Below are 14633 nucleotides of genomic sequence, written 5' to 3' on the forward strand. Positions count from 1 at the left end.
TTAGTTAAGGTTGTAGGAAAATGTCTTGCCTCTTCAGTACATTTGAGCAATTTGATTCACTTAGTTAACAGTGAAAACCCAATTTAATTGCTACAACAACTGGAAGGTTTAATTTAACGTAATTCTAATGTATCTAAGGTAAGTTCGTTACAACATACACAAAAGAGTTTGTCTTCTCATGCATAAACGTTTGCTGAATATTTGTACTAAAAAGGCCTTTTCCAGAGCCTTAAGTCGGCAATGAAGAACCCAGGTTAAGAACAACTCATAAGCGATTGATAACAAGACGAAAACATACTTTCTTTTAATGCAAGTTTGTAGAATGATTAAAACTTGACCAGTGGTGATCTTTCCGTTTCGACTACCAGTCTGCATTTTTCGACTACCAGTTCGGGCGCGTTAATAGGCTATGCCATGGTATATTTGACATGTGAAGTAGTTCCACTTATATATTTAAACCCATCCTTTTTAACTGCGACAAACCCATTTACTCGCATAAAACCGAATCGTAGTTAAAATTGCCTATTCGGCAAATCATGACTTTTTCTCATAGACCTGTTCTTTATACGTTTGTTTAAAGATTTGTTTTGCAATGGCGACTGGGTCAGAAGTACGTGTCAAGGGACTTTCGGCAAAGTATCGTAAGTAACAGATACCATAGCATTGCGGACATTTTATCCGTTTGTAGGGGTATCGATATTTGCTCTGCTCCGATACCTTCAAAGTATCGGCCGAGTACCAATACCGCACAAAGCATCGGATACGGAATTATCGGGCCATCTCTAATGCAAACTTGTGCATAGCAGAAAAATATCGTTATGTGAACCAGAGTTGCAAGTCGGGCCGGGCTTTTCGGGCCGGGTTCGGGCCGGGTTCGGGCCGGGTTCGGGCCGGGTTCGGGCCGGGTTCGGGCCGGGTTCGGGCTTAGGTATTTGTGAGAAAACGGGCTTAAAACGGGCCTGACTTAACGTTCCGTGTCCGCCACTGTTTTTTAAATAAAATCACTCAGCTAAGTAACAATTCTCTAACTTTGACCCTCCTCTAAAACGTATTGTTTACCCCATTGTCTACTGTTGTTCATTGTGTTTGTTGTCTTTATCTTTTTTCTTTCTAATCCTTTGTTGCAAGGCTTTCGTGAATAGGCCTGTCAATCAAAATTTCGGGCCTAAACGGGCTTTGCAAAAACGTTTCGGCTTCGGGCCGGGCTTCGGGCTTCGGGCTTATACTTTCGGGTTCGGGGCGGGCTTCGGGCTTATACTTTTGGGTTCGGGCCGGGTTCGGGCTCAAATTTCGGGCCCGCTTGCAACTCTGATGTGAACACATTTAGATTTTTGCGACCCAAAGCATACAGTCTCGAAACCCACCATTTGCGGCCCCAGGTTTGCTGCAACAAAATCTCTCCACCCCGCCAATTAAAACATTTTCCAGTAACAAAATCTTTTAACTGTATGAGCAATTGTCTGTGTTATTAATATTGCACTAAAAAACCTAGCAAGGAAAGGTGTTTTGCGGTTTGGCCACTCAAACTGATAATAGATATTTAAGTTTAACAAAAATGTCGTTCAACTGGTGTTAATGTTAAACAAAAATACTAGTTGTTTCTATCCATAACTTGTATTTTCGCTGACGTTTCGTCCACCAGAACGGTAGGACTTCTTCAGATATTTAAGTCCCGTTGAAGTGCTGTTGATCCGGATTTAAACAATTACTTTCTCTATGACAACGAGTACGCCCCGTGTGGCGAAGCTTCAGCTGATCGTTGCAGTTTCGCAGCAAAAAGTATGTAATAATAATAACTAATAAAGGTGCGACCATTTTAAGCAATGGAGTCGGATTCACAATATACCGACACCATTCCCACCGAAGTTAGCGAACAGGTTGAAGCAGACCCAGAGATAAACTCCCCACTAAATCCTGCACCAACCACCGAAAATGAGGAAAATGAAAACGACTCACTTTCACAGAACAGTGAAACTGATTTACAAGTTCCAAAAGTGTAAGTAGTAAACCAGCAAAAACTAATACATTCAAGTTAAGAAAATAGAATTTATAGATTAAACATGGTGCATAACTGCAGCAATGAGTGATAGACATATCTATTTAATAATTCTGTATCATGACATCAAAATGATTACATGAAACAAAGACGAAGCTATTTTTGCAGGCACAAGGCTCATGTACCCTCTGCCCTTACAGTGGAGAATGTACGGAAGTATGAGGAGGAAACTGAACCAGTAGATTTTGCTGAGCTTATGGCCAAAGCTCCCCCAGGTAATGGCTGGTACTAACCTGTAGAAGCTGAAACAAATGTTTTTAAGTTAACTCGTTTGGTGCAACCATTATTAGGCGCATTTTCTACATTTAATCATTTTTGCAGTTGGAGCAAACAAATCACAGCTAGTAATTGGAGAAATAATCAGGGTTTTTTTTTGCTCAGATTAGTGAAAACCTGGCATAGCAGACCTAAATTTTTGCAATCGATGTGTAGGGTGTCTAACATGTTAAAATGTAGTGCATGTGTATGTGAAAAATCCTGGAATGATTTAAATATACTCACGCTAACAATCATTATAGCCAAAAAAAAGGTTTTGCATGTATTATTTACAGTTGTTGTCTAACCAGTCAATTGCTTTGTTGCTGAGGATCAAGGCAAAATATTTTACAGATATATATTTTGATAAAGTAAAAAAAATAATGATAAAACATCTTACAAGGTGCATTGACATTTCTTGACAGGTAGCAGCACAGCTGAATCAGAAGTAAAAAATGACGGAGGAAAGAACATTATGGGAACCAAACCATTGCCACCAATTGCAGTTGGTAAATTGACAAATAACAACCAGTAGGCTTAGAAACTGTTGTTTAATATTGTGTTTTCAGGTCCACATAAAACTTTGAATGCAGACAAAAAGTAAGTGCCAAAAATGCAAACTGTTAAGTTGTTGATATTTGCTTTCATATATTTTATTAAAATGATTTCTAAGATATGATTCTCCTGCTACCAAAGAAATCACCAAAGGGTTGAAGTTCACAGGAGAGGAATATATTGCAATATCAATTGATGTCCAGACTGACGAAAGCTGGCTGTATCAGTATGGGTCATGGCAGAATGAAGGCAAGCTTAACTTTACAACAGAATTTGATTTCACTCTGATATTTTCTCTCTTCTCTGCATTTTTGACATGTTTAATGAATTTAAATGTTTTCTAGATTTAGATAAAACTTTGCAGCTAGAAAATATAGTTATGGAGTTGTGTCATCGAATGCAATGTACTGTGGTGTTTGAAATAGATCCAGCAAATACTCATTAACCCCAAAGATGAAAACATTTTCAAACTGTATTGCAAACATTTGTTTTCTGTGTATATGCTGATTACACATGCAGATGAACCATATAGCACCACCAGTTACCTCACTAGCCCCATAAAATGTGTTAACTTTATGAACATTTTCCGGTGTGCACAGTTTGGGGATTACACATGAGGTGTGAACTGTAGTGTTTCACACTCTAGCCCAACCAGTAACTTCACTAGACCCTTATGATGGATCACATTTTTGCGCAAATTTTAAACTGGATAAAATTCAGACAGATTGTGGATTATACTATTTTAGGATGGATGAAAACTGCTGTGTTTTACAACATGGCCTCAACAGTTAACCCACTCAAAATCACCTCAAAGCACCACAATGTAATCTGCATTTCTAGTGAAATGCATAATTAACATCTTTGCAATTGTAACCCATGAATTTCTGCTAGCAGAAAAACAACAACAAGATATTGGCTCTGACATTAGATTAGTAAGTTTATAGTCTTTTTAGGACAGATAACTTTATGCACAATGCTTTTTGAGCTATATGCCCCATCTAATGTAACTATTCCTGTATTGAAATCAAATAGTTTGTAGAACATGTAATTACGGTTTGCTATGTTTGGCTTTATAGTACCGCAAGTCTGAAAAACTATGAAATTAGTTGAATATACACTGTTTCTTCCATAAACAAATGTTTAACACCCCCTGCATGTAAAGATCCTCCATGTGTTTCTGCCTGTGAAAACAATCATATCATAAAAACGTTGGCCCACATAAACCCAATTTGTATTTTGCAGTACCACCATTTGCGTTGTTACCATTTTTTGTAAATTTTTTAGATGACAACCCCCTAAAACTATTTCCAAGTCGACCAACTATTGCTGTTGCTGCCTCACAGTCTTCAAGTACAAATGAAACACCATTTCACAGAAAGAAGAAAATCCACATAACCTCGGATATTTCAACATCAGAGTTATTGGATTCGGATGGTGTTCCAACAGATGGAATTATGGTTCCAAGGTACTTTGTTATGAGATTACCGTCAAGTATATAAAAATATTTTTTTAAGTCGCAAAATACTGAAAAAGACTAGGTCAATGTGGATAAACCATACCCAAGATTAATCTGTAAGACACTACATAAGCTGTTGCTGCCAGGCATAATGTATAAATGAGTATTTCTCCTGTACTTTTCTTTAAGAATAATCAACATTCAACATCCCATACAAGACGCCTTCATCAGGGTAATGGGTGTCTTGCAAGACATATTTCAATTATAAAACACTATTTTCAGTTCACAATTAATACTGAAGATACAAAATGTTTTGTATGTAAAAAAAACATATATAAGGCAGCCAATTGTTCATTACTTTAGGGCTTTGCAAAAAAATATTACTCAACTTGACATTGTTCTCAGTGAAGCTACAGTTTTGTCAAGATCAACTACTCCAAAAAACATAGGAGAGTCTACAACATCCAATATGGAGGATGACAATCCTGTGACAGGAGTATGTACCCTAAAAATCAAGTGATTGTTTAAATTGCAACAATAAATGCAACATAAATAAACAATAAATGCAACATAAATAAAATGATAAAACATAGTTAAGGGGCATTGATAATAAAGGTGGTAGAAATCTGAAAAAGTAGGACATTGGATGACAATTTGCCCACATTGGTGTTTTGTAAGATGCTATTAGTTGAATCTGGAGGAGAATCTGATGCAGAAAGTCGAACAACTGGGACTTCAACCATCATAACCAGTGTTGGTCCTCCTCGTATCTTACAATACAAAGCTGAATCAAAGTCGGCACCAATCGATTACAGTGAAATTGAGGTAAACCACTGTCCTTTTATAGGCTGGAGGCATTGCTTTACAGCTAATCACATCCTTTTGTGTGTATCAAGAAAACACTTCCTACTGATCGAACTTGGGAGGATCTGAGTCCAGAGGAGCAAGAACATTATAACAGGCTACTGGAGGAGATGGCAAAATGGCGCAAAGAACAGGAAGAATTGAACTGTGCTGTGGAAACAAGGATTGATATTGAGCCACATGCTGCATATGGAACACAACAGGTGAAGTGATATTTAAAAATATCATCTTGTTTGTGTATGACAGGGGTGGCCAACTTGTTAGTCGTTAAGATAAACGAAAACTTTCTTAATTGCACACGATCGACTGATCAGTAATAATTTGCCACTGACACAAAGCAATAACGCAAATTTCTGCATGGGATTTGTTAGACAGTTACAACATATTTATAGTCATGAGTTTTGTTGTCAAGCATCACCTAGTTCTTACAAGAATAAAACGTTGTATATGTACATATTTTTCAAACTTTTAAATCTCCCTAATCAACAACTCCTTCGTTAAGGCAAACATTAAAGTTGTGACGACAAACATTGTAGTTGTTACGACATAATTATGGGTCCCCTTCCCTGAAGGGGACACATATTGATTTTACTCAAATTGTTTGTTTTTTTTTTTTTCTTTTTTCTTCTCCCCAAAGTTTGTCCGACTCGTTTTTCCATCAAATCCTTGATGGATTTGCATGAAATTTACACAGATGGTAGATGTAGTTATGTAGATGTGCATCCCACTTTGTTTTTGTTGATAACCCCAGTATTTACCCCGCTAGCCCCCTAAAATGGGTATTTTCCCCCGAAGTTTGTCAGACTCGTTTTTCTATCAAATCCTTGATGGATTTGGATGAAATTTACGCAGATGGTAGATGTAGTTATGTAGATGTGCTTCCCACTTCGTTTTTGTTGATAACCCCAGTATTTACCCCGCTAGCCCCCTAAAATGGGTGAGTTTTTAAACAGTGTCAGAATTGGCTGAAATTTGGATAGCTCGTAGAGTATGCCATTCATAGATGTCCATTGGTGTGTTCAACCATGTAGCCCCATCATTTACCCCACAAGCCCCTAAAGTGTAAAACGTATTTGTATGTTACTGGGCACCACAAACGAAAGATTTCTGTTGCTCAATAGTGTTACAAGGGCAAGCAGTTGTATGTTACTCTTTTATGACTTTGGATTGCTTGGTGAACGTTAGTTAGGGGGTTGTTAACAGCCCTATGACATCTGAAACATTAACGGTTGTCGCTCAAAACACCTCTAGTGGTCAAAATTTTAAACATTGGCGGATTGGGCTGAAATTTTGCAGTACTATTGATTGAGTCATTGAGATTTCATATTGTTTTAGTTTGAGTGTCTGACCCCATTAGTTACCCCACTAGTCCCCTACAATGGGTCAGTTTTTTAAACAGTGTCGGGATTGGATAAAATTTGGGGTAGTATGTGGACTATGCTATTTGTAGGTTTCAGTTGATGTGTTTTACCTTTAGCCCCAACATTTACTCAACTAGCCCCCTAAAATAAATGAACTTTTAAAAAACATTCTAATTATATGAAATTTTGCAAAGTTTATTAAACATACTCAAATGTTATGTTTTTACATAGTATTATTATTTAAGCCCAGTGCCGATCACTGCGTTTACCTTACAACACCAAACTTTCACATGGTTATCTCTTGAAATGCATTATCTACAACTTTGCATGTGTGGGGACCCATGAGCTTCTGCTTGCAGAAACAACTAAGGTTATAAAAGATAGTGGATGGTATGGGACCCAATATAAAATAAGCATAGGAAATATATCAATGTTTTAAAATAGGTTATAGTGTATATGCAAGGGCAATATGTGCTAAGCCACCCTTCTAGTTTGTTAGTAAAATCACAATTGTTATGCAACAAAGAAGTGACATTTACATTATTATTGTCTCATTGCACATTTGTGCGTTGTTTCAAAATGTCAGAAGTGCTGTTTTATATTATTTAATTTGTTTTTCAATTAATAAGCTTTTGATTATAGTAATGGAGAATTTAGTGCGATCGACCAGTCAAAAGCAGACGATTGACGTGTTGGCCACACCTGGTGTATGACATGCCATATAAAACAATGCAAATACATAGAAGTTTTTGCTTTAGTATAGTTAAATTGTTAACTCTAATTTTGGTATATTATGACAGGAAAAGAAAATTGCGAAAGAACAAGCAGCTGAACGACTAAGGGCACATGAAGCTGAAAGACAGAAACAAACTGTAACTACCAATCAGACCAATTTTTATGCCTGTAAGACAAACCGTAGTGCTAACTGTGTGTATCAAAATATTTATTTCTAATATTTTTTATAATACTTAGTTGCAAGGCAACTGAAAACAGTGAACTATTCCTTGTCCTCTGAAAAATGTATGGACGAGGGCTGGACTATTCGACCTATGACTCCTCCCACTCCACCTGAACCAGCAAAAGAATTTTTTGTCCAAGATGTTGGTACTGATATTGTTAGTGGAAAGGTAAAACTTTGCAGTTGGTGCAAATGCTAACTTTAAATAAACGTTAAAAAACAATTTTGTTTGCAACATAAAGCTGTGTTTCTTTTAAAAAAAACTTAAACTACTATTTATAAAATTCAGAAGGGTTTTAAGACAGATACTTTTGTTTGCAGAGATATCGTCAAACATTTGTCTACAAGCAGTATGATAATGGCAAGGACTTCTTGTCAGTTTTTGCTGATGGAACTGGTACAGTTTGGTATGCATCCGGAAATGTTGCCATGTCAATTCTACCAAGCACCAAACCAGGAAAGTTGATTTACATTTTACATGAGGTGACTTGCATTTGGGGGACAAACCTCAATACAAACTATTTCAAAATAAAGGTTAAATCTGAATCATTCTTTTTTTATACTCTAAGGATAAAGACCCTGATGAGATTCCCACAGTTCAGGCGATGTTCCAACCAAATGGCAACTGTACATGTTATTACTCCTCTGGAAAAATACATCTTATTTTATCTGCCTTCGGTGGTGAATATTTCAGGTTGGATAACATAATGTCATCTTAAAATTTTTATTCAGTAGTTTGAATTTTATTCATTAAAAAGTTGATTCAGTCACCTTGAAGTATAAAATAATGTAAAAAATGTGGCCTTTAAAAATGTCAGTTTGCTATTGTCATATCTAAAAGAAATTGAATTTATGTTTTCTAATATTAGTGAATATGGAGAAAGGACAAAGAAATGGAGATGGAAGGACACAGAGACTCATGTCCATGCTCCTCCATTTCAGCCCATTACAATCGGAATTAGTAAACAAGCTGGACTTCGAGTTTTGTCTCAGGAAAACATATTTTTGACCTTCACAGATGGAAGAAGAAGTGTCAGGTTTAACGTGGGAACAAAATTAAGGGTAAAAAACAAAATTGTGGTTATTGTGACATCATAAGATTTTTTAATCTTACTACTTTTTACAGCTTAAACAGGCTCTTCCTAAACTGGACCCCATAGATATGGACACTGTTATTCTACATGAGAAAGTTGCCTATATCCAGTAAGTTTCAAAGCACTGGATAATATGACCAAAAGATGTCACATCAGAATACACCTTTTTTTCAGATCAATTATTGAGCGAATTCAGTACACAAACAAGTTCCCAAATTCACCCCGACTGGCAAAAATGAAACTTCCAAACTATTTAAGTGCCAAACTGGAAAAAGCTGCCCGGTTGAGAGCTGCTTACAATGAACAGCAACCAGGTGAAAAGAAATTGAACAAGAAAAAGCAAAAGTTGAAAGGCAATGAAAGTCTTGTTAATGGATCTTTTATTGCTGCTGAGGTAAGAATGGTGTAATATATTTTTTCTTTGCAGATTGAATTACTAAAGTGTATATAAACGGGTGCAATTGATGTGGCCTTCATATCACTGATGATGGCATGAGCATTTGCCGAATTGTTGAACAATAAAGCATGTCGCTTTTTATGTCTATTTGGGCCGTTATTTTCATGATTAGATTGAATTATTTCTAGCAAAAATTTTCTAGTACATTCTTAACACACAAAAATACCCAGCTTATTGCATTTCAAATTGTTAAACATTTTTTTCAATTGCAGTGAGTACAAACATGGATAATAAAACATATTAATTACAACTGTCAAAAGAAAACTGGGATAGTTTCTAAAAAAACTATGACAATTTTACAGAAAAAAATGAAGCATCGAAGACAATTACCTACAAGCAAGGAAGCCAACCTAAATGTTGCAGTAAATGTCAATTAAGTGTTACAATTTTATGTTGTGTTTTATGGCCCAATGTCCTGTACCTTATTTGTTTGCCTTTGTAGTCTTAACTGCCGATGAATTGAAACTCACTAGATTAAACTCATTTATCGCACTTCTTATGTTAGAAGCACAACATCCTACCTTGATGTGTAAAGTGTATTGCTTTATTGTTTCTTTGTTGTAGAAATTAACTTATTTGTTTATCAATAGTCCCAATTTTCAGTTTTTTAAAAACCTTTTTTTCCAAATTTGTAATTGCTTTAGGTGTTGCCTATGGTTTTTAAGAATATTTTTATTTTACACAAGATTATGAAATATTTTCCTTTTTGAAGCTTTACATAAGTAAAAAAAAACGAGCTAACCTAGCAATGTCATTCGTGTTTTTTTACTCTTTTTGAGATTTTTTTAAAATATGGTTTAAACTGCAAGGTAGCATTTCATCATGGTATTCAATACTTTTCAATGCCATTGGAGTATAAGTAAAATTTGAAACTCTTTATTTCAGTGTTTATGGTACACCAAATAATTTCTTGAATATAAACACTTGCATCAGTACAAACATTTTATTGATATTTACAATGCATAAAATGTTGTTTTTAACTCCAAAAGCTGTAAACCAATGGACATCATCATCATATTTATTTGTAGTTGTGTAAGGATACTATAAAAATTTAGAATCTGAGCTAATTTCATAAAATTTTATATTTGTGCATGTATTAATTTCATACAATAATTAATTATTAACATAAAATGTTCAACCCCAGTTTTGTTCCAGTTTAGTGTGTCAATAAATGATCACAGTAACGTAAAAAAAACCTTAAAACAGTGACTAGCAGGATGTTATGAACACATATTCATAACAGGTATGGTGTTAACACTCATGTTATGTACAAATCATAAAAACTCGAAAAACTAAAGTACACTAATATTTTTATTTCTTGAAAACCATCACCGTGCATTTATGTAGATGGAAACAGAAAAAAACTATGTTTCTGAACACATATTAGGCAGGTGACAAACTTTTGTTGGTTGATTGCCATTCAAAAAGTCTGCCAAAGAAAGCAATCCCAATCCAGTTGGATTGGACTGTACATTTTCATATTGCACTGATGATTGTGAAGTATGTCCATTAAAGGAGTAAGTCAATCTACTGTTTCGATTGGAAAGGCCTAGTGGATGGTCAGTTGTTTCAGAATTGCTTTTTTTCCACTCAATGTTTGACTTCGCCAAGATTTTTCGCCGTTTTCGTTTTACGCATGGAGAGCATATTTGTGTCTTTAGCTCCTTGTTGGTGTAGGTGTATACAACAGGATTTATTGCAGAGTTGCAAAGTCCTAGTAGGAGCAGATATGTTCCAATAACATCATGAAGATGGCAGGAAGTTCCACAAATCAACTGTTTAAAAATTTTTGGTACATTAAAAAAAATTTTTAACATCTTGTCATGAAATATATCCTAAAATGAAAAAAATACACTAAACTTAGCTTGTAAACCAACCTGTACGCATGATGTAATAAGAAAAGGACTCCACATAATAAAAAAGAACACAATCACAAGCATTATTGTTCGAAGAGCTTTTAAACTGCTTTTGGTGGTTTTGCTTGGATGTGTTGCATTTTGGAAGCGTGTTTTGATCTGTTAAAATTACACACTATTATTTATTTTTAATATTTAACCCATATTAGAAAGCAAGCACTACCCACATTTGAAGCCAGTGAGTGCATGGATATACCACTGCTGTACGAATTACTTCTTTTCATTGCATGTATTTTACCATCATCAGATATTTTTTTCCAGAATGGTGGCTCTTGAGCATCAGAAGGAACCGTAAGATTTTTTAAATAAAAATGTGATCCCTTTGAAACAAGAGCTGATGGTTTTCTGTGAGTTAGTTTCTTGCTGTTACCATACAAAGACATAATCGGCATGCTACGCTTTCTTATGCGCTTCAAAGAATCATTTTCTTCTTGGCCCAAACTAAACCTCACAGTTCGTGGGGTAAAAATCACTGTTTGTTTTTCTGCATAACCAGTCATAATTCTGGGCATGACAGGTGATACAGGACATGACTGGGTTGTCAAACTTTGTTTTTTATGGGGTTGTTCTCGAAACATGTTTACTTCAAAGGAATGATTTTTATGCAGATGCTGTTTTTTCACTTGCCTCTTTCCCATTTGTTTGCAGTGTTTCCTGGAAACTAAAAAAACACCAAAAAGTTTCTTTTTAAGTTTAACGTCCAACTCTAAAATAGCAACCAAACTTTTGAGAGAAATTTACTTTTTTAAGAAAAATAGGTTTATTCCCAAGAGTTTATTTATCAAAACTTTATAGAAAACATGATCTTGGTATTGAGCCCTACTAAAAAATATACTGAGTGCTATTAGCCACAAATTCCTAATGCAAAGCTTATGAATAAAATAAGTTTATTATTAAGAAAGTAAACCTTACCTTTAAATATTTTTGCATACACATAAACCATCAGAATCATCTGTGGAAGAAAAATGCCAAGTAGCCCAGCAACCACATAGGAAGCAGGCATGATCAGTAAAAATGAACATGTGTGATGATGTTTTTCGAACTCATTGGGGCCATTATTCCATCCCATTAGAGGAGCAAATCCAATTAACAAGGAACATACCCAGACAAGAGCAATTATTAACAGTACCTAAGCAACAACAACATGTAAGGTAAATTTGCTGAGGGGTTTGTGGTACTACAAAGTCAAAATCCACATTTAAAAAAATATATTTTAAAACTAACATTCACTGGTTTGCAGAAAGTAAGTCACAAAAATTTTCAAATTTCGATCCTAATAATATCTACCTTTTTCTTTTTCATTGTGTAGTCATATCTCAATGGGTGCATTATTGAAACATATCGATCCAGACTAATAGCTGTCATTGAAAACACAGATGCGATACATGGGGCAATGACCAAACAAATTTCCAAAACACAAATCTTGTATGTTCTGTCTATATTGTTGTGTGTAGCATACATGCTTATTATGATCAAAGAAACCAAACCAACCTGCAAAGCAAAAAAATACTGTCAATAATCCAAACATGATGTTTTTGCTACTACAAAATTGGTTTTTAACATTGTTCAAGAATTAAAAAACTGTGTTGTTTGACCTGACATCATTTACAAGTAGCAAGAAAAACTTAAACAAAAGTGATGCTTGTCAGGCTAACCCATAGTTTGCTGTGATTAATAGAAACATAAAGTAAGGTGTTCCTTAGATATCAACATGATGTTTGAATTTACCACAGTTTGGTCAGCAAACCTTTTTTTTGTTGATATTGCACAGTATTATAATTCATTGCCTCTTAACAACATTATTCACTGATAAAAAAAATATTTTTTGAATAGGAGTACTCACTGAAATGTCTGCAATTGCCAAATTGAAAATAAGAATATAACTGTTCCTCTGGTGGGCAGTTAGATAGGAGGGCTTCTTTTTGAATACCACAAGCAATACAGCTAAAATCACCATTAGATTTGTTACTATTATTATAGACGATACAAGTATTAGAAAAAAGTCAAAGACAAAGTCATCCAGCTTTCCATCATCATGAAAAGTCTTGTTTTCACTGACAAATGATGTTGTCGTCGACACAGATATATCCTTAATCATCAGGTTGAAAGATAATTTTATTCAGAACTGTTATAAATGAGACCCCAGCACTGTTTGAGAGTCTATATGACTCTGAAAATAAAATCTTCTAGGCTGATTCGGCAAACATCCAGCAGCCATCAGCAAACAAAGATATCAAAATTTTTACTGATATAAACCCAGTTGAGTTTATACAGGTGAAGCCATTTCATAACCTCAAGATACTAAAACACACAAGGATTTTGAAGCAACGAAACTAATTTAAAGTACCATTAATTAATTATCATTATTCAGATGACATTAAGTCAATCTACAGTAATAACCTTAACACTATTCAGATAACAGTGAACCGACACCTATACACCAACCAATTGATTTAACGACATCTCACAAAAAACCTTTGTGGGATTACAGCAAATGTTTACCATTAAATTTGCTGTACAATAAAACCATATGGCAACAATGTGGTTCTGTTGTTTTAGCGCTTATATTACAATGTGTAAGTGTCTCAGCAAATAGTAATATTTACATTAGATATGGCACAGGTTTAAATTAAATAGTATCCATACTGACAGGCAGCACTAATAAACAACCCACAGCATGCATATATTAAGTTGAAAAATGATTAAAGTATACTGAACAGCCAAAACTATAGAGCATGCTTGCATTATTTTATGACAAATTAGTTTTTAAAAAGTTTGGTCCTTTTTTCTAAAAGAATAGTTTTAACTAAACCATTCAACCAACAAGAGTCAAATCAAATGAAAACATTCCATTTTATTGCTTGTCGACTTGTGATGCAATACATTCCGGGGTTGTTATATGAAACAAGTATTACATTTACAAACAACACACTTTTCATTTTATTTCCATTTAATAAACAAACTTAAAAAACTTACCTATACCTTTGGCTGTTCCAAAAGTTGATTTGTAAATTGCATATTGGTAGTTTGCAAACTTTGAAGTTCATTTCAAATACACAGTTGTTCAATAAATGTTTGGAAAGGCTTTTAAAAATGTGAACCTGAAACAACTACAGGAGATATTTATTAATCAGCAGTGCAAACAATACCAAAACGTAAATGTTTGTACTTTTTCTGAACAAATGTTTGCTCAACAAATTTACTTAGTCTCCATGGAGATAGCAATGTTACAAATTTATTAGCACTCTTACCTCACAGTTCAAACAAGTGCCTTCCTTGTTCAAATTTAGTGCCATGCTTGTAACCATATTTTGTGCACAAACTTTCAGATTTCAGTTAAACCCTTGAAATCATAAAAGAAATCTAAAAAAGGTGCAGGTCATACATGAACTGTATGAGAAACTGAATGCTTTTTGTATAATCACATTGTTTTTATATATTATCTACACCATGGAAATGGACAAAGTCATAAACTTTTAGTCAACCCATGATGTATTTCTTTGAATCTGTAATTGCTAAAGTTGCTTAATATTATTGGTACTTAGTAAATAACTGGTAAAAAATTGCAGGTTTATAACAAAAATACCATAAATGATTAAAATCAAATAAATCGTTCTATTTATAGAACAACAAACATGATACATTATGTTTACCACAATGT

The 14633-nt window shown here is 34.6% G+C and overlaps 2 protein-coding genes across 2 annotated transcripts; one reads left to right on the plus strand and one right to left on the minus strand.

Annotated features, from left to right (window-relative positions):
• Positions 1–1697: 1697 nt before the first annotated feature.
• LOC145228292 (uncharacterized) lies at positions 1698–9805 on the plus strand. The gene is made up of 17 exons (XM_080093305.1): positions 1698–1996; positions 2165–2271; positions 2737–2820; positions 2881–2911; positions 2985–3115; positions 4151–4331; positions 4728–4818; positions 5001–5147; positions 5219–5389; positions 7348–7450; positions 7520–7674; positions 7827–7988; positions 8075–8199; positions 8375–8567; positions 8632–8708; positions 8774–8993; positions 9359–9805. The coding sequence occupies exons 1-17, from the start codon at positions 1824–1826 to the stop codon at positions 9431–9433; spliced, it is 2226 nt and encodes a 741-aa protein (XP_079949431.1). The 5' UTR covers positions 1698–1823; the 3' UTR covers positions 9434–9805.
• Positions 9806–9886: 81 nt separating this feature from the next.
• LOC145228293 (5-hydroxytryptamine receptor 1A-like) lies at positions 9887–14015 on the minus strand. The gene is made up of 7 exons (XM_080093306.1): positions 13949–14015; positions 12816–12916; positions 12260–12463; positions 11885–12101; positions 11140–11633; positions 10934–11071; positions 9887–10831 (listed from the first exon to the last, which is right to left on the minus strand). Exons 3-7 carry the CDS (start codon positions 12431–12433, stop codon positions 10421–10423), a joined length of 1434 nt encoding a protein of 477 aa, XP_079949432.1. The 5' UTR covers positions 12434–12463; positions 12816–12916; positions 13949–14015; the 3' UTR covers positions 9887–10420.
• Between the last annotated feature and the right edge of the window lie 618 nt (positions 14016–14633).

The sequence above is a fragment of the Phallusia mammillata genome, chromosome 5 (assembly GCF_965637545.1).
Source record: "Phallusia mammillata chromosome 5, kaPhaMamm4.hap1.1, whole genome shotgun sequence".
NCBI classification, from domain to species: Eukaryota; Metazoa; Chordata; class Ascidiacea; order Phlebobranchia; family Ascidiidae; genus Phallusia; species Phallusia mammillata.

Excerpts from the sequence above, each read along its gene's own strand:
- LOC145228292 (XM_080093305.1), top strand. The coding sequence starts at position 1,824 with ATGGAGTCGGATTCACAATATACCGACACCATTCCCACCGAAGTTAGC. Across the intron at positions 7,675-7,826 it reads CTGATATTGTTAGTGGAAAG|AGATATCGTCAAACATTTGT; the intron begins GTAAAACTTTGC and ends TTTTGTTTGCAG. Across the intron at positions 8,994-9,358 it reads GATCTTTTATTGCTGCTGAG|AAAAAAATGAAGCATCGAAG; the intron begins GTAAGAATGGTG and ends ACAATTTTACAG.
- LOC145228293 (XM_080093306.1), bottom strand. The coding sequence starts at position 12,433 with ATGTATGCTACACACAACAATATAGACAGAACATACAAGATTTGTGTT. Across the intron at positions 11,634-11,884 it reads GTATGCAAAAATATTTAAAG|TTTCCAGGAAACACTGCAAA; the intron begins GTAAGGTTTACT and ends GTGTTTTTTTAG. Across the intron at positions 10,832-10,933 it reads TTATTACATCATGCGTACAG|TTGATTTGTGGAACTTCCTG; the intron begins GTTGGTTTACAA and ends ATTTTTAAACAG.